A 27334-nucleotide genomic window follows, 5' to 3' on the forward strand; every position below is an offset into this window, starting at 1 on the left:
AAAGAGCCAAATCACCTGCCATAAGAAAGATCACGTAATGATAATCCTAAATTGAAATGGAATACTGTAAGCACAATTTAAGATAGGCAGTTGATTACTAGACGCTTAGGCAGTCCCACTGCTTAACGGAAACAGAGGTGACAGATACTGGTATAGGCTGTGAGAAGCTATAGGAAGAACTGAAACTAATCTTTCTAGGTCAGGCACCATGATTTGTGCCTGTAATTCCCAGCACTTTGGGAGCCGAGGTGGGTGGATTGCTTGAGTTCAGGAGTTCGAGACCAGCCTGGGCAACATGGAGAGACCCCCATCTCTACAAAAAATACAAAAATTAGCCAAGAGTGGTTGGTGTACGACTGTAGTCCCAGCTTCTTGAGAGGCTGAGGCACAAGAATCGCTTGAACCCATGAACAAAGATCATCCGCAGCACTCCAGCCTGGGCAACAGAGTGAGACTCCGTCCAAAAAAATAAAAATGCCAGGCGCAGTGGCTCACGCCTGTAATCCCAGCACTTCGGGAGGTCGAGGCGGGCGGATCAGGAGGTCGGGAGATCGAGACCATCCTGGCTAACACGGTGAAACCCCGTCTCTACTAAAAAATACAAAAAATTAGCCAGGCCTGGTGTCGGGCGCCTGTAGACCCAATTACTCGGGAGGCTGAAGCAGGAGAATGGCGTGAACCCGGGAGGTGGAGCTTGCAGTGAGCAGAGATCGCGCCACCGCACTCCAGCCTGGGAGACAGAGCGAGACTCCGTCTAAAAAAAAAGAAAGGAAAAGGCTGGGTGCTGTGGCTCATGCCTGTAATCCAGTACTTTGGGAGGCCGAGGTGGGTGGATCACTTGACGTCATGAGTTCGAGACCAGCCTGGGCAACATGGTGAAACTCTGTCTCCACTAAAAATACAAAAACTAGCTGGGCGTGGTGGCATGTACCTGTAGTCCCAGCTACCTGGGAGGCTGAGGGACGAGAATCACTTGAACCCAGGAGGCAGAGGTTGCGGTGAGCCGAGATCGCACTACTGCACCCCGACCTGGGTGATAGGGCAAGACTCAGCCTCAAAAAAAAAAATAAAATAAAATAAAAAAACTAATCTTTCTATAGTCCTGCTAATGTTGAAAGAAATCAGAATAACTGAGGGCTTCTAATCCCTAATTTGATTCTGGCTTCACTGTTTTGCTTACATTTGTGTTATTCATCTATGTATCTAATTTACATTGGTCATATTACAAAGACACCTTTTCATTTCAAAGGAGAAGCTTATGTATGTTACTTTTGTATACTCAGTGCAGAATCTCATTCCTTGCTAAAGGTTTTTCTTTTTCTCTAGCAACCCTATTTTCAACAGTTTTCTCAAAGTTCTTCATCCTTTTCTATTCAGCTGGCTCACTGCCCCCTTATAGGAAAGATCTGGAGTCTAAAGTATGGCAAACATAAGCATCCCATTTAATTTTGTTTGATAGACTGACCTAGTTAGTAAAATATTTTTGGAGATACTGAGTCTTGCCAATTTATTTTTAAGAAACAGGGACTCACTCTGTTGCCCAGGCTGAGTGCCGTGACACAATCATAGCTCACTTATAAACTTCCCCAGCCTCCTGAGTAGCTGGGACTACAGGCATGCACCACCGCACCCAGCTAATTTTTTTTCAATAGTGTTGGGGTCTCGCTATGTTGCCCAGGCTGGTCTTGAATTCCTGGCCTCAAGCGATCCTCCCATCTCTGCTTCCCCATGCACTGGGCATGATCCTCCATCCCTGGCCAGTTTGATTTTTTTTTTTTTTTTTTTTTGAGACAGAGTCTTGCTTTACTGCCAAGACCGGAGTGCAGTGGCGCCATCTTGGCTCACCACAACTTCCGCCTTCCGGGTTCAAGCAATTCTCCTGTCTCAGTCTCTCGAGTACCTGGGAGTACAGATGCATGCCACCATGCCTGGCTAATTTTTGTATTTTTAGTAGAGACTGAGTTTCACTAAGTTGACCAGGCTGGTCTCGAACTCCTGACCTCGCGATCTGCTGGCCTTGGCCTCCCAAAGTGCTGGGATTACAGACATGAGCCACTGCGCCTGGCTGGCCAATTTGATTTTTAAGTATCCTATCAATTATTTAGGTTTCAGATGGTACATCACCTCTCAGGAAGCATTCCCTAACCATTTCAGAGGTCAGGTTAATTCCTCTTGCAGCATAATCCCACACCACCCAATGCTCCCCCAATATGTACAGTTACTTGCTTGTTTAAATGTATCTCTCTCTCTCACTAAAAATGTAAGTGTAATGAAGGCAGGAAGTGTCTTTTTCAGTTTATCATTCCTTATGTTTAGCAAAGTCGCTGACACATGATTCCATAGAAATAAATTTTCTAGGTGAGATGCATATAGCCCATGAACTATTTTTTGAGAAACATCACCTTTGGGAAACCTCCCCTCCAAAGCAGCAGACACACTTAGTAAACAAGAATTATTTTAGGTCCTTGAAAAACTGGACTTTAACCAGTGATTCTCAAATGTACCCAGGTTAGTCATGTAAGAAATTCTGAAACTCTTCCTTAAAGCACCTCCAAATTTACAGGAGGCAAGAAAACAAATTCAAGGAAGGAAGAACTTGGGATAGAGGACGAGGGTCCAGGAAGGGAACTAGTAGGAAGTGAAATTAAAGCTGTTGCTCATGCCTGTAATCCCAGCACTTCTGGGATTTGAGACTAACCTGAGCAACATAGGGGAACCCTTTCTCTACAAAAAATAAATTAGCCAGGTGAGGTGACACACATCTGTAGTCCCAGCTATTTGGAAGGCTGAGACAGCAGGATCACTTGAGCCCAGGAGTTTGAGATTGCAGTGAGCTATGATGCCACCACTGGGCACTCCAGCCTGCACAGCAGAGTGAGACCATCTCTTTAAAAAAAAAAAAAAAAATTAAAAAAAGCCAGATACTCTATACACTGAAATCAATTAAAACCATGTTGGTGTATCTGAAAACAAGCTAGATTGAACAATAAATGTAAAAACTTATGTGACCACCAAATTTTATATTCCTTTGCTAAATTACAAATGTAGCATTAAAGTTAAGAGCATAGACCCTGGAGTCCTAAACATCTGGATTTAAATCTTAGCTCTGCCACCTAACTCCAGGACTTTAGGTAAACCAACTAATCAACTTGTTTCCTAAAAGATGATAATGATAGTACCCAACCACGAAGGGTTTTGACGGTTAATTTAATTATTGCATGTAGTGTTCAGCCTATTGCCCAGATATAAGGAAAAGAGTCACTAAATGTTAGCTATCACCAATGTGTTTTGTGATCATCTCCATCTTTGGGATGTAAGCTCTAAGGACACATGGAATTTGTCTCATTTGGAACTGTTTCCCAGGTTTTAAAAACAGGCATTTGATCAGTACTTGTTTAAAATAATGAATGACCCCTCTATTTAGTACAGACCCCGTTTCTACTAACACAAAAATTAGCCAGGCATGGTGGCGGGTGCCTGTAATCCCAGCTACTCGGGAGGCTGAGGCAGGAGAATTGCTTGAACCTGGGAGGCAGAGGTTGCAGTGAGCTAAGATGGTGCCACTGCACTCCAGTCTGGGCAGCAGAGCGAGACTCAGTCTCAAAAAAGAACAGAAAATAAAAAATAAAATACTGATTCCATCAATCAAATATAAAAATGTCATCATTTTATAGGTAGACTTTGGACTATACCTGTTTCTATAAATAGAACAAACAGGGATAATCCCCCCCAATTCCTACATAATGTATCTGTTTTTCAAATAATTTATGTGGTATGACAAATGGGCCAAAGACAGGTTTACTTCTAAGGAGTCTGCAAATTTGAAGAGCCCATATGTTTTTCACCTCAGTGTATCATATACAGTTCAGAAAATCAATTAAAGACTTACTTCAGTTTTTCTATATACATTTTTAATGATTAGAAACAATCGATTATTAAGTCAGAATTGCAGTTACTGGGGTCTGAAAGAGCCAGACAATAAAAATAAAATCCATAATGAGCAGTTATAAGTAGGATGTTTATCTTACTTACTAAAGAGTTTTTGAGAATTCTATTCTGATGGTATGTGACCAATGGCATGCATATACAAGACCTCAAGTCCAAGTTTGGGATAACTGTAGTCAACACCTAAAGGAAAGGTAATTATGTTTAGTTTACATGGGGCTCATACCCATGTCACTTGTCCCATCAGCACTATGCCCTCTGCAAGTGAGACTATGACGACAATGGTAGGCAGAACAAAAGGTTAACAATTGTGAAAACACAAGGTTACAGAAGAAATGGAGGCCTTGAAAGGCTCCAAGACTTGCCTTGGGTCACAGAGCACACTGTCGGTTCGTGAGATTCTCAGTGCTGCACATGGTCATAAAGCCCTTGCATAAATGTTTGAATGTACAACCATCCATTTTTTAGTCAATTATGTACAAGTAAAATAAGTTTTAATGTAACAAATTACTTAAATAATGTGTGCCCTGTGAAGATTTATCCCACTTAATGGCAACTGAACTCTACCATATTACATTAACATATAACAATAGCGAATATTTACTATGTGTCAGGCACTCTTCTAATCATCAGATACGTGTTAACTCATTTAATACAGCCACCCTAGGAGCAGATGTGATTATCATCCTCTCACAGAGGAATGCACAGAGAGGTCACAGAAAGCAGCGTACCAGGACTCAGACCTAGAAAGTCTGGTGTCTAAGGCTAAACTCTAAATTACTGAGTTAAATGATCTAATAAAATGTATATTACGCATATACAGTAAAACTTAAAAGTAAGTATGTGTTGACTGCTAAGCTACACAAATGTTATTTAGTACTATTATCTGTAATTCCTTTCATTTATCACTAACCAGTATTTTTTTTAAACCACCACAAAATCAAGTTCTCTATTAGAATTTGCCTTTATTTTTGAATATTCAGTAAGCATTATGGCCCAATTATGTAATATGTCTAAAGAAATTTTGCTGGCTGGGTGCAGTGGCTCACGCCTGTAATCCCAGCACTTAGGGAGGCAGAGGAGGGCAGATCATTTGAGCTCAGGAGTTCAAGACTGGCCTGGGCAACATGGCAAAACCCTGTCTCTACAAAAAATACAAAAATTAGTCAGGTGTGGTGGCACATGCCTGTAGTCCCAGCTATTCAGGAGGCTGAGGTGGGAGGATCACTTGAGCCCAGGAGGTTGAGGCTGCAGTGAGCCCTGATTGTGCCACAGCAATCCAGCCTGGGCAGTGGAGTGAGACCTGTTTAAAAAAAAAAAAATTGTGCACTCTTTTTTCACTGGGTCCATTTCATCTAGCAATGAAATCTACATTAAGGGGAAAAATTACTATTCCTGTATGATAACTCACTTAAGTTCAACAAGAAAACTTTAAGAATTTCTTTATAAAACTGAATTATATGTTCATGCATTGTAATTCCAGGAAACTAAAGAATATAAAATTACCTTTAAAAACTAATGTGGAGAATTTCAGGGGAAAATCAGTATTAACTTATAGTTTTATTACTGATATAAAAGAAAACTTCAAATACTGTACAGTAAGGTATGTTGTAGAACACTATAATACACTATTACCAATTATTCATTACTCAAATGTAATATATACAGCAATCACGAAATCAGAAAATAATGGGCAACAGCCAGTGCCTTAAGGGTGACATAACATCTATACTATTTTATTGAGCAGTTAAAGCACTTGCTATTTTTCTAAATATTTACACTATTACTGCTTATGTTTACAAATTCTAAATATCGTTTCCCTCCAAAAAGTAGACTTTCCAGTTCTTGGCACTAATTCTTAAGTCAAATAAGCCTGGAAATACTGATAACCTTTTCATTATTTTATTGCTCTACCACAGGCATAAGGGCTCAGGACGAGATTTCTGCATTCTAAAGAAAAGTATGCAACACCTTAAACTTTTAAAAACTAAGTAATTGATACTCACAAGCAGGTAACATCAACTAAAACTTTTTTCTTTACTAATTTTTCCTTTTCTTTTACAAGAGAATAATCATTAATATTATACTACAAAAGCATGTAGTCTCCATAATTAAAAAATTAAATGTCAGATATACAAGTAATGGCATTTTCTCCAATAATTCACAATTTTTACAATTTCTGCTATTTTGGAACAAACATTAAAATTCCCACGATTTAGGTATCATTAAATATTAACTGAAACACTTAGCATCTCAAAGAATTATCAAGAATGGTAGAACGTGTAATTAACTCTATAACTTACATTGGTGATATAGTTCCCCTGTTATTTTATTTCTTAAATATACATTCTACTAAGCAATATTTTCATGTGAACAGCTCTGGTTTGAAAAATTAATTTATACTGTGAAGAGCCTTAAGATTGTACAATTTTGTTAAATTATATGATAACCTTGAATGGTAGGATACATTTACTCGACTTAGAATATGGCGCTCACTATTATTATTATAAATGGTCATTTTTAATTCACATTAAGTGGAATTTAATCCAGTTTTGCAAAGGCTTTGTTTTTATAAAAAGCTTAAGATGGAAACCTTGCTTTGAGAACCATAAAACTCAAAATCTGTGCTGCAGTATTTTAAGTATGGACCAATTGAAATTACTATTGAAAAATGAAGACAAAACTGTATTGATATTCTGAAATAAACACTTTATGCTGTCACTATATTGACCAGTTGAAGTGTAATTAATGACAGAAGTAAATTTTTTACCTAAAGGTTATTAGTGAGGTCTACATATTTAGAGAGTTATTCAGTAGCAGATAGTATTGGTAGGTAACTACATAAAACAATACTTCTATACATTTTGCATTTAGTAGCTAACATGTGATGTCAGTACAATTCTCAAAAACCTGTCATTAGTAGTATGAGTTGCTAGCAAGTGATCTTCCCTGAGGTAAGAGACCATATGCAAAAGTCAGTGTTCATCTCCAATGAAGATACTTAAAAATAATGGCATTAAGGACCTGTGGCCAGGAATTATGGATGCATTTCAGATTGATATCTTAATTGCAAGCAGTAGGCTTGACTGTAAAAACCAAACTAAAAATCACTGGAAGACACAGAGCCAGTATCAGTCAAAAAAAGTTAGTATTTGCTAACTTTCTCAGGCCTCTACCCTAACATTTTCCAATAAAATATCTGAAACAGAGTGAAGCGGGAGAAATGGGTTTGCTCTTTAACTAGTTCCTGAGTAACCATTCTCATGGAGTTAATTATATTCTATTTTAATATATGGCAGCATCTTGTTTTCTTCAACTTACACCAATTTCTCACTACCAGTATTCTAGATATATACTATCTTCAACACTACCTGGACTTTAGGTCATCAACTTAAATTTGGTATGATTAACTATAGAATGGATTATTGAAGAAAAAATTTACAACTTTATTTCAGTGTTTAGTGAAGCGCTGCAAACAGAATTGCAGGAATGCATTTTAGTTATAATCTTACATCTAGGGCTAAAAAAATTTTTTTTTACCTGAGATGTCTAGCTTGCACTCCAAGATGTGGCTATATCATAAATGGCAGTACTAGAAAAATAACCATTCTACAGTAATGTATTTGGTTATGAAAACCATATGGAAAGACAAAGGATGATATTTAAAAACTTAAAGAAACCCTATTCTAAAACTTTTTTGTGAGGATACCTGGCCTACTTCTCAAAAACCATCAATCACCCCCACCAAATTTTCAGCTGATTTGAAATAATTTCAAGAAATTTGATCACTTATCAGAATTGAGCCTTTTATTCATTTATCAAGGGAGAACCCAAACTGTTATTGTACTATTCATACCTAACTGGCTTTTAAATAGCATTGCTGTAGCTAGAGAAATAAAGTTGTCAGAGATTAAGTCCATCTTCTAACATTCACATACGCATTCTAATTTGCACTAAATGTAAGAATAGGGAGATAAAGTTTGTTTCTGATATTTTATGTTAATGCTATGAGAGATCTGTCAGTTATCAATGAAGAAAATATTTGTTAAAGATGATTATATCATTTTACATGAAAGCAGTGCATTTTTTGATTAAACAGTTTTCCTGTATTTAAATCCCCCCCAAAAAAGTTCCAGTGGCTGAAAGAGCCAAAAATAATTATAGTGGTTAGTGAAGTGATATTTGTAATTTGTAGTTTAATACACAGAAGCCACCTTTACTAAGTAGTGAATAGTATTTGGTAGCTACAGCTCTTATTTTATGCAAAAATAGTGTACAATATAAAAGTTTAAAAATTTCCTGCTGTTTTGATAGGGAGAAGATGCTTGAAAGAAAATTTAGAATGAAGATAAAATATGAAGACAAACGTGATAATGTGACAAAAACTAACCCAAATATATATTTTGTTCAGATACACCTGTAAAATGTCTAGATTCTCCATTCTTTCCTTATTTAAAATAGAGTAGTTTAAGAAGTGGGTTCAGTTAGAGATACTTTCACAGAAAGATGACCAAAATCTGCCTTATCTGGAAACACAAGTTAAAGTACTGTCTATATCCCTTATGAATCAACAGGCAGAGATTTTTAAACATCTGATAAAATACTTTCTGACATACATTTTCTTAGAATTACACACACAGTTCTGCATCTGTTACATGTGCAAACAGAGACAGCCAGGCTTTGAATGCTCTAGGTAAGAGATTGTATTAACATACATTTTGTCTTTCAGCCATTCAAATTCAACTTAATTTCAGTGAACAGAGGAAAAATATGGGTTGAAATGTACATTTCAGAATACAGATTTGCAGAATAAAATAAAATAGTGCAATACCAATCTCAGGATAAACACTCTTTTGTTGTTTTTAAGGAATAAGCATGAAAGCTGCTTCTCAAGGAAACTGGCACTAAAGATTTGATGAATACACTAAGCAAACACCCAGCTGATCAGGGTGTGATGCAGTAAAATTTGCATCTAAACCCAAGTGAAGCCAACAAATACAGAAACTTATGGATTCTAAGAAAAAAAAAAAAGAAAACATTTTGGCTCAAAGGGGCGTAAATACACTTAGCATATTACAGGCTTAAATACCACTGATCAAAATTGTAGAACAATTAACTCATTCATAAAGATAAACTCTTATTTATAAATTCTCTACTGCTACCATTATTTCTTTTTCTACCACACTTTGCAATCAACTTTTCTTCAAGATTAAAAAAAAAAAAAATCAGGTGGTTCTTGACCAAGCCAGGAATCAAAAATAATGGTAACATATTAATAACGCACACACACAATTGGCTGTGTTGACTCAGACAGCAACACAACTGAATCACATTGACCTCATCAATCTAGAAGAGATTTTTCCCCAACCTTGCACAAATCAGCAAAATGTTATATCATTACATTCTATTTTCAAGACATTTTTGCCAAGAAATCTCTATGAATGTGTTTACGTTCATGGAAACACTTGCATCCCACTGTCTAATAAATAATTGTATGAATTTTAAGATACAATTTAGTCCAGATAAAATTCAAGTTTACGTAAACCTTTTGACACTAGTATGTGAGATGGTTACCTTGATGACATCAACATTAGCAAAATCTCATTTCCCCTCCATTTCTAGCCTTTTCAGAAATCAAACATATTTAGTAAGACAATTTTCTTGTTGGAAACATTAACACTTTTGTGGAATTAAAATTACAAAGAACTTCCAATGAACCACATACATGGAAGAAAGTCATCTCAGCAGATCTAATAGCTAATTTATAGAAATTCAGAGCCAGCCTGGGCAGCAGTATATTAAAAGCTATGGCCAATCACACACTTGCTATCATGCACTGAATTACAAGATATAATCTTTGAATTACATACGTACAAGATTTTTAATGACTAATCAAGTTACGTGGCCCAGCCAACAAATATTACATATTCACAATAAACATTCTGCCTTTATTAGCCTCTAATTAAATCAAGAGTGATCCATTGGCTCAGTTGTGTTAGTCATCTCAGCATCTTGACTATCCATCTCTTCAAGCTCCTCCACGGAATTTCCCCTTTGTGCTTTTGACCTTGTGGCAAAGGCTGCTCCCAGTGCATCTGCTACACAGCCATCAGTTGTTTCTGTATTCAAATTTTCAGTACCACCAGTTAAAGGAAAAGATTCAGGCAAGCCAGTCTGAAGACTCCCAGACTTTGCAGAAGAACTCACAACTTCTATTTTCCTTTGAGGAAGATCAGATGGTGACTGCTCTGTACTTTGATCCCGCAAGTGCCTGTCCATTGAAGCCTGAATAGAAGAAACCATTTCCTGCAATTTTTTTCGCTGGGCCTCAACCAAATCAGGATCAAGCTGCCTGCCGTCTCTCATTGTTACTACTCCAGGAGCTATTCGAATAAGCTCACTATTACTAGAAGAAGCTGTGAATACAGAAGGCTCTGTTTTAGTGGAACTATTACTAAAGTCTGTCCCTGTGTTATGCTTTCTTACAACTGAAGTTTCCCTAGCTCTTGGATCAAGGTGTGGGTTACCAGATGCAGTTCCTAAAGAATGCCCTTTTCCCTGAAAGGCAGTTACGTTATGAAGTTGCTCAGATTTCTTTTTTACTACTCCACCACTACCTAGTTTTAATAGCCCATGTGAGGGACTTGATTCCCTACTTCTTGTAGTAGCCTCTGCTCGAACCTGACTTACAGCCTCTTTAACTAAATCTTCAACATCAGGACCAATGGGGAAATGTCCTGCAGCATCCACACACAATTCCAGTCTATCTTCAGAAGCATTATAGACAAAGGTTTTGCCAGGCAGATGTGGAAAAGTACAATGCTTGCCATCAGCCATTCCTAAAAAGGGGAAAAGATATTTAACATATTAAAATCTTAAGTTATTAACAAAAGTGTAGTCAAGACAATTATAGTTAAAATAGTGAATTTTAAATAACAATTCACAGATAACAGCTTTCAAAACAAAATTCAATCAAATTTATTGTATTACAAAAAAGAACCGTCACCACAGACCCTGAAGTAGTTTTCCCCAGAGATCTTTTTTAAAAAATCATCCTATTAGCAAAGTTAAGAATGGGGCTTGAGGTCGTGCAGTGGCTCACACCTGTAAACCCAGCACTTTGGGAGGCTGAGGCGGATGGATCACCTGAGGTCAGGAGCTTCAGACCAGCCTGGTCAACATAGTGAAACCCCATCTCTACTGAGAATACAAAAAAATAGCTGGGCGTGGCAGCAGGCACCTGTAACCCCAGCTACTCGGGAGGCTGAGGCAGGAGAATCGCTTGAACCTGGGAGGCAGAGGTTGCAGTGAGCAGAGATCACGGCACTGCACTCCAGCCTGGACAACAAGAGTGAAACTCCATCTAAAAAAAAAAAAAAAAAAAATGGGGCTTGAGGCCAGGTACCGTGGCTCATGCATGTAATCCCAGCACTTTGGGAGGCAGACGGGTGGATCACCTGAGGTCAGGAGTTCAAGACCAGCCTGGCCAAAATGGTGAAACCCGTCTCTACTACTAATACAAAAAAAAAAAAAAAATACCCGGGTGTGGTGGCATGAGCCTATGGTCCCAGCTACTCAGCAGGTTAAGGCAGGAGAATCGCTTGAACTTGGGAGGCAAAGGTTGCAGTGGGCCAAGATCAAATCACTGCACTTCAGCCTGGGCGACAGAGTGAGACTCTGTCTCAAAAAAAAAAAAAAAAAAAAAAAATGGCGATTGAAACAAACAGCTGAGCTATAAGGAAAACACAATGTCAACAAATAAAAGAATATACTTTTATTACTAAAATTCAAATTATGAACTTTGCCAAAACAGTTATCAAGGCAAAGTGAGGTATACCTAACTTGTTACACAGTGTGTTCAACTAAAAATCAAGTCATTCTATTGAATTGTAAAATACCAGAAAGGTGTTTTCACAGTGTGCCGTAGATATGTATCTTTCACAAATATAAAAAATAAGAGCTTTCAAAATAAGATATTCCATAGTTAAAGCAGTAGCTATGGGGCACATTTAGAAAAACTAAATAATGCACTATGACTTCAGTGTGAACTAACACTTGCTTGTAAAAAATTTAAAATACCTTATTCAATTAAATTCCTTTGAAATAATTCTTATTCATTTCTGGTAGGCCAGAACCACCCAAGTAAGCCAGGGGTTATGGATGCTCCTCACAAGGCTCACTGCTGTTTATTTCTCCTGGTCCACTAATGCAGCAGCAGAGGATAAAAATTTTAAAGTAAACTTCTCTTATTTTCTAGTCAAGGAGGTGGTCTCACTACAGGGTATTCAAAAATTTTACACTTGTTTCAGCCTGTGTATTTAAAAAAAAATGTGTGTTTTAAACAATCCACTACCTTTACATTTTAAAATTGTCACTCTAAGTATACTCCACATATGTGACAGTAAGACTTTTCCAATTTATAACATTATATACTATTTTGAAAAAAAAGATAAAGAACATTTTATAATATATGGTACATAGTAATATGTTTATGGCAAAATATAAAGGCAAAAGTAAACTAGTTAGAAACAAATGAAAGGGTAAGTGCTAGCTACAGAAATTCAGAGAGGAGGGATAATGAATAAACTCAGGAATGCTTTGTGGGCATTTAGCATTCTACAGTTTTGTAAGATATTAAGAATAGTTCTTCCTTCCCTTAAAAGAGCTTCAATGGTTCTAATGTACCTCTCTGAGAATATTCCAAACAACTAGCAAAAATAGCTCAGTTGCAAATGAATAAATAACATACATTAATTTCAAATAAACATTAATTTCAATGGTAGGTAAAGTATCAATTAATAAAAATCCAAGTAGAATTTCCTCTTGACACATTTTCAGCAGAGATAAATGACAAAAACAGACACGCCAAAGTTGAAGTCAAAGATGTTGTCTAAATACTACTTTTCTGGGCACATCTGGAATGAGTTTATTGGTTACCAATCCCTGTCCTCAGAGATCTATAAACTATAGCTCAGGAAACAAAGGTAGCAAAGAAGAGAATTTTATAAGGCCAAAACTGCCTCAAGGCAAAGCTTTTAAATATCCATCTGAATAGATAACATCTACTGAGCCTCACTATGTGCCAGGAACTAAAATAGACTCTGAGGATTTAAAAATAAAATACCATAATTCTTAGAAGACAGATACAAACAGATTATTATAATACAATTGGGTAAGTATAATGATGGGTATATTACTCATTTCACTCAATTATTTAAAGATTAAATGAGAAAACATTTAAGCACATTAAAAACATTAAAACAATGAAGCACATACCACAGTGCCTAATATCAATCAGGTAGTCAATATGTTTTAATTCTTCTATTAGAACAAAAAGGCCGGGCGCAGTGGCTCAAGCCTGTAATCCCAGCACTTTGGGAGGCCGAGGCGGGCGGATCACGAGGTCAGGAGATCGAGACCATGCTGGCTAACACGGAGAAACCCCGTCTCTACTAAAAAATACAAAAAACTAGCCAGGCGAGGTGGCGGGTGCCTGTAGTCCCAGCTACTCGGGAGGCTGAGGCAGGAGAATGGCGTAAACCCGGGAGGCCGAGCTTGCAGTGAGCTGAGATCCAGCCACTGCACTGCAGCCTGGGCGACAGAGTGAGACTCCGTCTCAAAAAAAAAAAAAAAAAGAAGAACAAAAAGGTTTTGTGACCGGGCATGGTGGCTCACTACTGTAATCCCAGCACTTCAGGAGGCCAAGGCAGGCAGATCACTTGAGGTCAGGAGTTCAAGACCAGCCTGGCCAACATGGTGAAACCCAGTCTCTACTAAAAATACAAAAAGTAGATGGGCATGGTGGTGTGTGAGCCTGTAGTCCTAGCAACTGGGGAGGCTGAGGCAGAAGAACTGCTTGAACCCAGGAGGTGGAGGTTGCAGTGAGCCGAGATGGTGCCACTGTACTCCAATCTGGGCGACAAAGCAAGACTCCATCTCAAAAAAAAAAAAAAAAAAAGGTTATGCAGTTGTTTCCAGATTGCTACTGTGATGCTTTCCCTTGGCTATCCCTAGAAAGAATCATAGTTCCACATAAGTTCATCACAGTATTACTTACAATGCAACAATGGAAAAAATCTCAATTTTCAACAAGAAATAATTAAGTAAATTATTTCCTATCTACCTGATGGAAGTATATGCAGCTATTAAAATTTAGATAAATAGGCCTGGTGCTGTGGCTCACACCTGTAATCCCAGGACTTTGGGAGGCCGAGGCGGGCAGATCATGAGGTCAAGAGTTTGAGACCAGCCTGGCCAACATCGTGAAACCCCATCTTTACTAAAAATACAAAAATTAGCCAGGCATGGTGGTGCGCGCCTGTAGTCCCAGCTACTCAGGAGGACGAGGCAGGGAGAATTGCTTGAACCCAAGAGGTGGAGGTTGTGGTGAGCCAAGATCGTGCCACTGCACTCCAGTCTGGGCAACAGAGCAAGACTCCATCTCAAAAAAAAAAAAAAAAAAAATTAGATAAATAAAAAAGCTGTGATGCCTGATATGTACAGTAAAATGTGCATGATGCTGCAATAGCAGGAAAAAAATCTAAGTACTATGATTACATTCTTGCCTAAAACATGTATGCATAAGACAAATATTTTTAAATGATAGGTGACGTTTCCCATTTCTATAGTTTCTGGACGTTTATACCGTTATTAAAAAACTCCAGCCAGGCGTGGTGACTCAGCATGTTGGGAGGCTGAGGCGGGAAGATCGCTTGAGGCTAGGGGTTTGATACCAACTGGGCAACATGGTAAGACCCTGGTCTCTACAAAAATACAAAAGGTTAGCTGAGAGTGATGGCGTACACCTATAGTCTCAGTTTTTTGGGAGGCTGAGGCAGGAGGATCATTGAGCTCTGGAGTCTGAGGCTGCAGTGAGCTATTACTGAGCCACTGAACTCCAACATGGGTGATAGCAAGAAACTGTCTAAAAACAAAGCAAAAAACAAATACCCCAATTTAAAATATATATTTAAAAATCAATGGATAGTCCAGGCACAGTGGCTCACACCTGTAATCCCAGCACTTTGGGAGGCCTGGGCAACAGAGCAAGACTCCGTGGCAAAAAAAAAAAAAAAAAAAGGATATACTTTAAACACAATACAAATACTGTTGTGATACTTTTAAGCATAATTGTTTATGGGTGTTTTTGGCAGGTATAGACAGAATGTTCAGATTTCATATAGTCCTTTGAATTTTAAGAAGCAAGGCACATTAAAAATTCTCTATTACATATCAACAATTCCATTACTTAAGGCCGGGTATGGTGGCTCACGCCTGTAATCCCAGCACTTTGGGAGGTTGAGGCAGGCGGATCACAAGGTCAGGAGATCGAGACCATGCTGGCTAGCACAGTGAAACCCCATCTCTACTAAAAATACAAAAAAAAATTAGGCTGGTCTGGTGGCGGGCGCCTGTAGTCCCAGCTACTCAGGAGGCTGAGGCAGGAGAATGGTGTGAACCCAGGAGGTGGAACTTGCAGTGAGCCGAGATCGTGCCACTGCACTCCAGCCAGAGCAACACTCCGTCTCAAAAACAAAACAAAACAAAACAAAAATTCCATTACTTATATATGCTCATGATATGTATGCTAGTATTTATAGTTAAATTATTCTTTACATTAAAAACCTAGAAACTACCCAAAAGCTCATGAGCAGAACAATGAATTGTGTTAAAAATAATACAACAGAATACTATGCAGCAGTGAAAATGAATAACCTATAGTTGAATTCATCAACATAGATGTATCTGAAAAAGTGTTGCTAAACTAAACAAGTTAGCCAGGTATGGGGCTCATGCCTGTAATCTCAGCACTTGGGGAGGCAGAGGCAAATTGACTACTTGAGCCTAAGAGTTCCAGCCTGGGCAACCTAAGGAGATCTCACCTCTACAAAAAATTTTAAAAATTAGCTGGGTGTGGGTGGCACATGCCTGTAGTCCCAGCAACTTGAAAGGCTGAGGCAGAAGGATCACTTGAGCCTGCGAGGTTGAGGCTGCAGGGAGCTGTGATCATACCACTGTGCTCCAGCCTGAGAGTAAAACCCCATCTCAAAAAAAAAAAAAAAAAAAAAAAAAAAAAAGCCAGGTGCAGCGGCTCACACCTGCAATCCCAGCACTTTGGGAGGCTGAGGCGGGTGGATCACGAGGTCAGCAGACCATCCTGGCTAACACGGTGAAACCTTGTCTCTACTAAAAACACAAAAAATTAGCCAGGCACGGTGGCAGGCACCTGTAGTCCCAGCTGCTCAAGTGGCTGAGGCAGGAGAATGGTGTGAACCCGGGAGGCAGAGCTTGCAGTGAGCCGAGATCCCACCACTGCACTCCAGCCTGGGCGACAGAGCAAGACTCCGTCTCACAAAAAAAAAAGAAAAAAAGAAATCATAGAAGAAGGTATACAGCATAATTCCATTTTTATAAAGTTCACAGGCAAAGCTGAGTATTATATAGTTAAAACTAAATTTGCCATTCATTTCTTCATTTCTCTGTACAAAAACCTGCAAGAAAACTTACTATATACGTATATATAGTGGGGGACAGGGTCTCACTCTGTCAACCAGGCTGGAGTACAGTGGTGTGATCATGGCTCACTGCAGCCTCTACCTCCTGGGCTCAAGCGATCCTCCCACCTCAGCCTCACCTGCAGCTGAGACTATGGGCGCATGCTACCACACCTGGCCAATTTTTGTATTTTTAGTAGAGACAAGGTTTCGTCATGTTGCCCAGGCTGGTCTCGAACCCCTGGGCTCAAGCAATCTGTCCACCTTGGCCTCTCAAAATACTGGGATTACAGGCATGAGACACCACACCTGGCCAAAAACACCATATTTTAAGTCAATTAATTTTATTCTATTTTTTGTTGTTGGGGTTGGGGGGAATGGAGTCTGCTCTCAACTCTGTTGCCCAAGCTGGAGTGCAGTGGTGCAATCTCGGCTCACTGCAGCCTCCTCCCCCCAGGTTCAAGCGATTCTCATGCCTCAGCCTCCTGAGTAGCTAGGATTAGAGGTGCCTGCCGCCATACACAAATAATTTTTGCATTTTTTGTAGAGACAGCATTTCACCATGTTGGCCAGGTTAGTCTCGAACTCCTAACCTCAAGTGATCTGCCCACCTAGGCCTCCCAAAGTGCTGGGATTATAGGCATGGGCCACCGTACCTGGCCTGAGCCAGTTAATTTTAGAATACCTTTCCAAAAATGAAGAACAGAAATAGTAATAGTATAGTTTAGTTATAATGGGCAATACTGTTTTTCAAATGTAGATATAACCATCTGTATGTTAAGGTGGATTTGAATAAAATAAGAGAGTTATGTATGTTCCTTTCCTGTTTTTGGAAGACGGAGGTAAATGGCTGAGGTTGAGAGGGGCTTGATATGTTTTGATTCTTTGACCACAGGATGATGACGAGGAGGAGGATGATGATAATTATAAAATGGGAGCTAAATGATGAGAACATATGGACACAAAGAGGGGAATAACAACACACACTTGGACCTTTCGGACGGTAGAGGGTGAGAGGAGGAAGAGGATCAGGTGGGTGCTAGGCTAAATATATGAGTGATGAAATAATCTGTACAACAAATCCCCATGACACAAGTTTACCTAGGTAACAAATCTGCACTTGTATCCCTGAACTTAAAAATAACAGTAATCACTTGCTACATGAATCTGTTATAAAAATATAGAGAAAAATTTACCACAAATATCAGAAAAAATTCTATTTTGGAAGGTACTTTTCTGAGGATGATCCATTTTAAATGGCTGTGTTACAGTCAGAATTTTAATTTTGCAAACAATAGCTGGAATTCTAGTAACAACAACAAACATTTGCTAAGTTTTTATTAGGTACCAGATCTTCTGCTAACTGGTGTATATCCACTATCTCCTTTGATCCTCACAATCACCCCGACATTATCATACTCACTTTACAAATAAACTGACACTTAGAAGTCAGAGTGCAACGCATCCAGAATTTGATCTCCAATGTTCTGACTCTGATACAGAAAGGAGGTGGGGAAATACTAGGCAGAAAAGGGCAGGGTCCCTAGTGGTGGCCTACCCTCAAGCCCAGACCTGCGGCCCAAAGTGAGAACATATATTCCTGTTTTTCCGCTCAAATGTTGCTTTTTGGCCTGCCCTGCCCCCTTTCCTGTACCCATAAAAACCCCAGGCAGACCAGCAGACTGGCAGAGAAGGACAGAAGAGAAGAAAACAGCTGGATGTCACAGAGAAGTAGCTTGACTTCAGAGGTATAGCTTGACGGGGGTACTTCAGAGAAGAGTTTGGCTGGGGACAGCTGAACTCCAGGAGAAGACCACCTTTCCACTCCATCCCCTTTCCAGCTCCCCACTCCACTGAGAGCCACTTCCACCACTCAAAATCCTCCACATTCAGCACCCTTCAATTTATTCGTGCAACCTGATTCTTTCTGGATGCCAGACAAGAACTTGGGTACCAAGAGGGTGGGTGCAAAAGGCTGTCATCCTGACCCTCCACTGAGCTGTTAAACATGCTATCAGTGGAGGGGAAAGTTAAAACAGCACACTGTAACACATGCCCTCTGGGGCCCTGGGGGTCACAGGTACCCCACTAGACGCTGCTGCAGGGCCGCAGAGAGTTCTACTCCTGCCGGTGCCCAGAAGCACTCGTCCAGGCCCCTGTATCTGCTGCCTGTCCCATGAAGGGTTGAGAGCTGCGGGCTGAGTAAGCAAGCCAACCCCTTCACAAGCCCCTCCAAGGGGTCAAGGGAACTATGCCGTTTCAACTCCAGAGCTCTAAACTACCTCTTAATGATAAATACCACATGCAACATTCTAAGAAATATGACCACTCTATTGAGATACAGTTCACATACAATTCACCTATTTTAAGTGTATAACCAAATGGTTTGGGATATATATGTAGTTTTTTTGGAGACAGAGTTTCCCTCTATCACCCACGCTGCAGTGTGGTAGTGCCATCATAGCTTGCTGCGACCTGGACTCAAGAGATCCTTCCGCCTCAGCCTCCCAAAGTACTGGGATTACAGGCATGAGCTACTGTGCATGGCCAGCTTTTAGCGTATTCACAGAGTTGTGGAACTTTTAGAACAGTTTCATCACCCCAAAAAGAAACCCTGAACCGTAGCAGTCATTCCCTCTACCTCATTCTCAGCCCTAGGGAAGTCACTGATTGACTCTCTGTTTCTCTAAGTGTTCCTATTCTGGATATTTCACTATATGCTCTTCTGTGACTGGCTTCTTTCATATGGCATAATGTTTTCAAGGTTTGTCCATGATGTACTGAGTACCAATACTTTACTACTTTTTATTGCCAAATAATACTCCACTGTATGGCTATACCACATTTTATTTATCCAATCATCAGTTAATGGACATTTTAGTAACTTCCGTTTTAGGCTATGATGAATAATGCACCTACAAACATTTGTGTACAAATTTTGTGTGGACCTATGTTTCCATTTTTCTTGAGTATACCCCTAAGAATAGAACTGCCGGATCATAGAGTAACTCTACGTTTAATCTTTTGAGGTACTGCCAGAATTCCCAAGTGGCTGCACCATTTTTACATTCTTACCAGCAGTGTATGAGGGTTCCAATTTCTATATATTCTCGCCTACAATGCTTATTATGTGACTTTTGGACCACAGCCAGACTAGTGAGTATGAAGTATTATACCATCCCATTTTTGTTTTGATTTGCATTCCCCTGATGACTAATGATGTTGAGCATCTTTTCACGTGTGATTGGCCATTTATATATTTTCTCTGGAGAAAAATCTATTCATATCTTTTGCAGATTTTTAACTGTTATTTGTCTTTTTGTTTAGTTGTAAGAGTTCTTTATATTCTAGATAAAAATCCATTCTCAGATATACGGTTTGCAAAAATTTTCTCCCATTCTGTGGGCTGTGTATTTATTTTCTTGATGGTATAATTTGTAGCACAGAAGTTTGCTTTTTATTTACTTTTTTCTCTTCTTATTTATGCTTTTATTTTCATATCTAAGATTATGCCTAATGCAGGTCAATACATTTTATGCCTATGTTTTCTTCTAAGAGTTTTCTAGTTTTAGCAAGTAAACTTAGGTCTTTGATCCATTTTGAATTAATTTTGTATATGGTCTGAGGTAGAGGTCAAACCTGAGGTAGACATCAAACTTCAATATTTTGCATGCTGATATCTAATTGTCTGATGATCACTTGTTGAAGACTATTCTTTCCCTACTGAATTGTCTCAGCACCACACTTAACATTTAAAAAATAATTTCAAACTAGAAACAAAACTATTTTGAAAATAGTAAAGATAGTCATCCCCATGCCACCCTCTTATCCTTCAACCCCCTCCCGTACACAAAACACAACTGAAGGAAGTTATTTGCAATTGCATGGAAGACAGTGCATATCGATCCAGATTACTGGAATCCCCCATAATCAATCCTAATTAAATACTAACTTCTAAAAACCACTGATTAGTATCAATATATGTCAGAAATTAGAATTTAAAAAAGAATTAAAAAAAAAAGTAGAATGAAAGATAAAAAGTTTAAAAGGGATGTAAAAAGGCCAGGCACAGTGGCTCACGCCTGTAATCTCAGCACTTTGAGAGGCCGAGGTGGGCAGATCACCTAAGGTCAGGAGTTCTAGACCAGCCTGGCCAACATGGCAAAACCCCATGTCTACTAAAAACACAAAAATTAGCCAGGCATGGTGGCATATGCCTTTAATCCCAGCTACTTGGGAGGCTGAGGCAGGAGAATCACTTGAACTCGGGAGATGGAGGTTAAAGTGAGCTGAGATTGCGGCACTGCACTCCAACCTAGGCAACAGAATGAGACTTCGTCGCAAAAAGAAAGAAAGAAAAAAAAAGGATGTTAAAAAACGGGAAGGGAAGGGATGCTTACAGAGAAATTTATAGCTTTAAATGCCTACATTAAAAAAAAAATCTGTAGGCTGGGCATGGTGCCTCATGCCTGTAATCTCAGCACCTTGGCAGGCCAAGGTGGGTAGATCTCTTAAGGCCAGGAGTTCAAGACTAGCCTGGCTAACATGAAGAAACCCCGTCTCTACTAAAAATACAAAAATTAGCTGGGCATAGTGGCGCATGCCTGTAATCCCAGCTACTCAGGAGGCTGAGGCACGAGAATTGCTTGAATCCAGGAGGCGGAGGTTGCAGTAAGCCAAGATTGCACCACTGCACTCCAGCCCGAGCAACAGATTGAGACTCTGTCTCAAAAAATAAAATAAAGAAATTAGGAAAAAAAAGAGCGAATTAAACCTAAAGCAGGCATAAGGAAGGAAAAAACAAAAAACAACAACAAAAAAAAAACATGAAAGTAGAAATCAATGAAACTGAAATCAGAAAAATAACAAACAAAAAAAACTCTATGAATGCAAACGTTTCTTTGAAAAGATCAACAGCCAGACCGGACAGCCAAAAAGAAAAGAAAAAAGAGGCACAAGTTGCCAAGATCAGAAATAAAAGAACTACAGATTCTACAGACATTAAAAGGACAACAATAGGGGAATATTAGAAACAAGTTTATGCCAACACAGCTGATAACTTGGATGAAGGGCGCAGATTTCTTGAAAGACAAAACTAACAAAGCTTACTCAAGAAGAAATAGATAATTTTAAGAGTATTCTATTAAAGAAATTAAATTTGTAGTTAAAAAACTGCCCAGTAAAGAAAACTCCAAGCAAAGATGGCTTCACTGGTGAATTCTACCAGTTAAAATAAAACTATTACAAAATCTACCAGAAAACAGAAGAAAAGAGGAGGCAAAGCTTCTCAATGCTATTTTATAAAGCCAACATTACCCTGATTAAACAGTCATTACAAGAAAACTACAGATAATTATCCTTCCTAAACACAATCACAAAAACACTCAACAAAATATTAGCAAATTAAATCCAGCAAGTAAAGTTGGTTCAACATTCAAAAAAATCAATGTAATTCACACTATCAACAAACCAAAAGAGAAAAACCATATGATCATCTTGATACATTTAGGAAAAGAGCATCTGACAAAATTCAACATCTACTCATAATATAAACTCGCAACAAACCCAGGAATAGAAAGAAATATCCTCAATCAATCCTCAGTCTTACAAAAGGTATCTCTGAAAAACCTGCAAGCTGAATGCTTCCAAGATATGGAAAAAGGAAATAATGTCTACTCTCACCATTCCTACTCAACACTGAACTGAAGGTCCTAGCCATTGCTAATAAAATTGTCTTTTATTTCTAAAAGACATGATGATCTACATAGACAACGATCTGTTAAAAGTTGCTAAAATATGTGAGTTTAGCAAGGTCACACACGGGGTACAAGGACAATTAAGGACAATGTTAAAAAAAAAAAAAAAAAATTTTAGGCCAAGTGCAGTAAAAAAAACAATTTTAGCCCAGGTTTACAACTGTAATCCTAGCACTCTGGGAGGCTGAGGCGGGCAGATTACTTTGAGCTCAGGAGTTTGAGACCAGGCTGGGCAATATAGTGAAACCCTGTCTCTACAGAAAATACAAAAATTAGCCAGGTGTGGTGGCCCATGCCTGTGGTCCCAGCTACTTGGGAGGCTGAGGCTGGAGAATCGCTTGAGCCCAGTTGGTGGTGAGGCACGGGTTGTGGGGGTTGCAGTGAGCTAAGACTGCGCCACTGCACTCCAGCCTGGGCAACAGAGTGAGACCCTATATCCAAGAAAAGGAAAAAAAGAGGCCAGGCATGGTGGCTCATGCCTATAATCTCAGCACTTTGGGAGACTGAGGCAGGCAGATCATGAGGTCAGGAGTTCGAGACCAGCTTGGCCAACATAGTGAAACCCCATCTCTACTAAAAATAAAAAAATTAGCTAGGCATTGTTGTGTGCACCTGTAGTCTCAGCTACTCGGGAAGCTGAGGCAGGAGAATCGCTTGACCTCAGGAGGCGGAGGTTGTGCTGAGCCAAGATCGTGCCACTGCACTCCAGCCTGGGCAACAGAGCAAGACTCCATCTCAAAAAACAAAACAAAAGATAAAGAAAAAAGCAAGCCAATTTTATTTCTATGTACTAGAAATGAACAATAGGAAATCTGACATTTGTAGAAGCATCTTTTACGGTATCATCCAAAAAACAAGTATTCATGGTGATTTACACTAACAAACTATGTGCCAGACCTATATGCTATAAACTATAAAATTTTGATGAGAGACATTAAAGACTTAATGAAGAAATATAACATTTTTGCATTTTTGGTCAGACACAGTGGCTCATGCCTGTAATCTCAGAACTTTAGGAGGCTGAGGCAGGAGATGCCTTAAGTCCAGGAGTTCAAGACTAGCCTGGGCAATATGGCAAAATCCTGTCTCTACAAAAAAACACAAAAATTGGCAGGGTGTGGTGGTGCACACCTGTAGTCCTTGCTACTCAGGAGGCCGAGATGGGAGATCAACTGAGTCAGGAAGGTCAACGATGCAGTAAGCTGTGATTGTGTCACTGCATTCCAACCCAGGTAACAAAGTGGGACCCTGTCTCAATAAAACCAAAAACAAGAAATATAACATCTTCATGAATCAAAAGACTCAATGTTGTCAAAATATCAACTATCCCCAATTTGATCTATACAGATACTCCTTAACTTACAATGGGTTACAGCCAGATAAACTCACGGTCAAAATGCATTTTTTTTGAGACAGTCTTGCTTTGTCACCCAGGCTGGAGTGCCAGCGGTGTGATCTCGGCTCACTGCAACCTCCGCCTCCTGGGTTCAAGGGATTCTCCTGCCTTAGCCTCCCAAATAGCTGGGATTACAGGCGCATGCCACTGCACCTGGCTAATTTTTGTATTTTTAGTAGAGACGGGGTTTCACCATGTTGGCCAGGCTGGTCTCAAACTCTTGACCTCAAGTGATCCGCTTGCCTCGGCCTCCCAAAGTGCTGGGATAACAGGCCACTGCACCTGGCCCAAAATGCATTTAATACTGTGATAAACCCATCATAAAGTCAAAAAATCCTAAATCAGGCAGGGCCTGTATATTCAAATGTAGTAACAATAAAAATCCCAGCGGACTCTTTTTGAAGAAATCAAGCTGATTCTAAAATTTATATGGATAGGCCAGGCACAGTGGCTCACACCTGTAATCCCAATACTTTGGGAGGCTGAGGAAGGCAGATCACTTGAAGTCAGGAGTTTGAGATCAGCCTGACCAACATAGTGAAACCTTGTCTCCACAAAAATAACAAAAATTAGCCAGGTGTGGTGGCATATGCCTGTAATCCCAGCTACTCAGGAGGCTGGGACAGGGAAGAACTGCTTGAACCCAGGAGATGGCGGTTGTAGTGACCTGAGATGGTGCCACAGTACTCCATCCAACCTGGGTGACGGAGTGAGACTCTATCTCAAAAAAATAAATAAATACAGGAGTTCGAGACCAGCCTGGCCAACATGGTGAAACCCCGTCTCTACTAAAAACACAAAAAATTAGCCAGCTGTGGTGGTGTGCACCTGTAATCCGAGCTACTTGGGAAGCTGAGACAGGAGAATCGCTTGAACCTGAGAGGCAAAGGTTGCAGTGAGCCAAGATCGCACCACTGCACTCCAGCCTAGGTGAAAGAGCAAGACTCTGTCTCAAAAATAAATAAGTAAATTAAATAAATAAATAGGCCAGGCGTGGTGGCTCACGCCTGTAATCCCAGCACTTTGGGAGGCCAAGGCGGATGGATCATGAGGTCAAGAGTTCAAGACCAGCCTAGCCAAGATGGTATAACCCCGTCTCTACTAAAACTACAAAAATTAGCCAGGCGCGGTGGCAGGCGTCCGTAATCCCAGCTAGTTGGGAGGCTGAGGCAGGAGAATGGCTTGAACCTGGGAGGCAGAGGTTGCAGTGAGCCAAGACTGCAACACTGCACTCCAGACAGAGTAAGACTTCGTCTCAAAAAAAATAAGCAGGTAAGTAAGTAAATAAATAAATAAAATAAAATTTATATGGATAAACAAAGGACTCAGAACACCCAAAACAATTCTGAAAAAGAAAAAAAGATGGAGGACTCACACTGATTTCAAGAATAACTATAAGATACAATAATCAGGATGCTATACTGGAGAAAGGAGAGACATAGATCAACAAAACAGAAAAGAGATTCTAGAAATACTAATAGAACCACACATATAGTCAGTTGATTTAAGAAAAAGTAATTTCACTGAGGTATACTGTGCATATCACATAATTCATCCTTTTCAGGTGTATGACTCATGGTCAACTGATTTTTGACAAATATACCAAAATAATCCAATGGATAACATAAAGCCTTTTCAACAAATGGTGCTGGAACAACTGGGCATCCATACATTAAAAAATGAACCTTGACCCATACCCTGCGATATATTAAAAAATCAACTTGAAATAGATCATAAACCTAAATATAAAACCTAAAACTATAAACTCTTAGAAGAAAACACAATTGATCCTTCCACCTCAGCCTCCTGAGTAGCTGGGACCACAGACACACATCACCACGCCCAACTATTCTTCATATTTTTAGTAGGGACGGGGTTTCATCATGTTTCCCAGTCTGGTCTTGAACTCCTGAGCTCAGGGAATCTGCTCACCTTGGCCTCCCAAAGTGCTGGGAATACAAGTGTGAGCCACAGTACCTGGCCAGTTACAGGTCTTTTAAAATGTGACACATCTATATCACGGACTACTACTCAGCAACAAAAAGGAATAAAATCTAGTTATTTGAAGTGTTTTTAAAAAACGAAGGAATAAACTAATACATGCAACAAGACAGATCTCAAAAGCATATTAAAACATAAATAGGCACATTTTTTCTGTATAGGGCAACATTTGTGCACCATATGGTTTCTTTCACAAGTATTCAATTCTGCCACTGTAATGTGAAAGCAGCCACAGACATGTAAACATGAGTGTGGCTGTGCTCCAGTGAAACTGTCTGTCTATCTATCTATCTATAATCTATCTGATCTAATTGATAATTTATCTAATCTATCTATCATCCATCCACTACCTATCTAATCTATCATCTATCTGATCTATCTAATCCATCATGTATGTATCTAATCTATCTACTCTATTATCTATCTATCTATCTATCTATCTATCTATCTATCTATCTATCTATCCATCCATCCATCCATCCTCACTCTGTCACCCAGGCTGGAGTGCAGTGGCATGATCTTGGCTCACTGCAACCTCCGCCTCCTGGGTTCAAGCAATTCTCAGGTCTCAGCCTCCCAAGTAGCTGGGACTACAGTCGTGCACCACCACACCCAGCTAATTTTTTTGTATTTTTTGAAGAGATGAGGTTTTACCATGTTGGACAGGCTAGTCTCACACTCCTAGCCTCAAGTTATCTGCCCAACTCGGCCTCCCAAAGTGCTGGAATTACAGGCGTGAGCCACTGTGCTCAGTCCCAGTAAAACTTTTAAGTATTCAGCCAGGTACAGCGGCTCATGCCTGTAATTCCAACACTTTGGGAGGCTGATGCAGGAAGATCACCTGAGCTCAGGAATCCGAGACAAGCCTAGGCAACATAGTGAGACCTTGTCTCTACAAAAAATTTTAAAAAAATTAGTAGGGTATGATGGCGCATGCCTGTAGTCCCAGCTACTCAGTAGGGTAAGGGATGAGGATCACTTGAGCCCAGAGGATTGGGGCTGGAGGCTGCAGTGAGTCACGATCATACCACTGCACTCCAGCCTGGGCAATAGAGCAAGACCCTGTCTCAAAACTAATAATAATAATAATAAATTATATAAACAAGCAGCAGGTCAGGTGCAGAGGCTCATGCTTGTAATCTGTCGCTTGTAATCCTAGCACTTTGGGAAGTCGAGGTGGGAGGACTGCTCGAGCTCAGGAGTTCAAGACCAGCCTGGGCAACATGGCAAAACCCCATCTCAACTAAAAATACAAAAAATTAGCTGGGTATGGTGGCAAATGGCTGTGGTCCCGGCTACTTGGGAGGCTGAGCTGGGAGGATCACCTAAGCCCAGGAGGTCAAGGCTGCAGTGAGCCATAACTGGACCACTGCACTCCAGTCCAGGAGATAGAGTGAGACCTTGTCTCTAAAACAAAAAAACAGGCAGCAGATTTGAGACGGCCGCACAGGCCACAGTTTGCCAATTCCTGTGCTAAATTAAAGATGCCAGATACAAAAAGTCACACTATAGGATTCTATTTACATGGTAATATGAAAAAGGCAAACATATAGGGGCAGAATCAAATGAATGGTTGCCAGGGCCTGGGATTGAGGAGAGTTGACTACAAAGAGGCACAAGAAAACTTTTTGGAGTGATGGAAACATTCTGTATCTTGATTACAGTGGTGGTGTTGGTTACATGACTATATATGCTATATATATATATGTTTGTCAAAATTCATATACAGTATACAAAATTTG

At 39.7% G+C, this 27334-nt stretch overlaps 1 protein-coding gene across 1 annotated transcript in view; it reads right to left on the minus strand.

Annotated features, from left to right (window-relative positions):
• Positions 1-3889: 3889 nt before the first annotated feature.
• Positions 3890-27334, minus strand: part of VCPIP1 (valosin containing protein interacting protein 1) — a 41318-nt gene continuing 17873 nt past the window's right edge. Inside the window, exon 3 of the mRNA XM_003902823.4 lies at positions 3890-10784. Coding sequence (XP_003902872.1) covers positions 9913-10784 — 872 coding nt within the window. The 3' untranslated portion in view covers positions 3890-9912. The remainder of the gene's footprint in view (positions 10785-27334) is intronic.

This window comes from Papio anubis, chromosome 8, assembly GCF_008728515.1.
Source record: "Papio anubis isolate 15944 chromosome 8, Panubis1.0, whole genome shotgun sequence".
Lineage (NCBI taxonomy): Eukaryota > Metazoa > Chordata > Mammalia > Primates > Cercopithecidae > Papio > Papio anubis.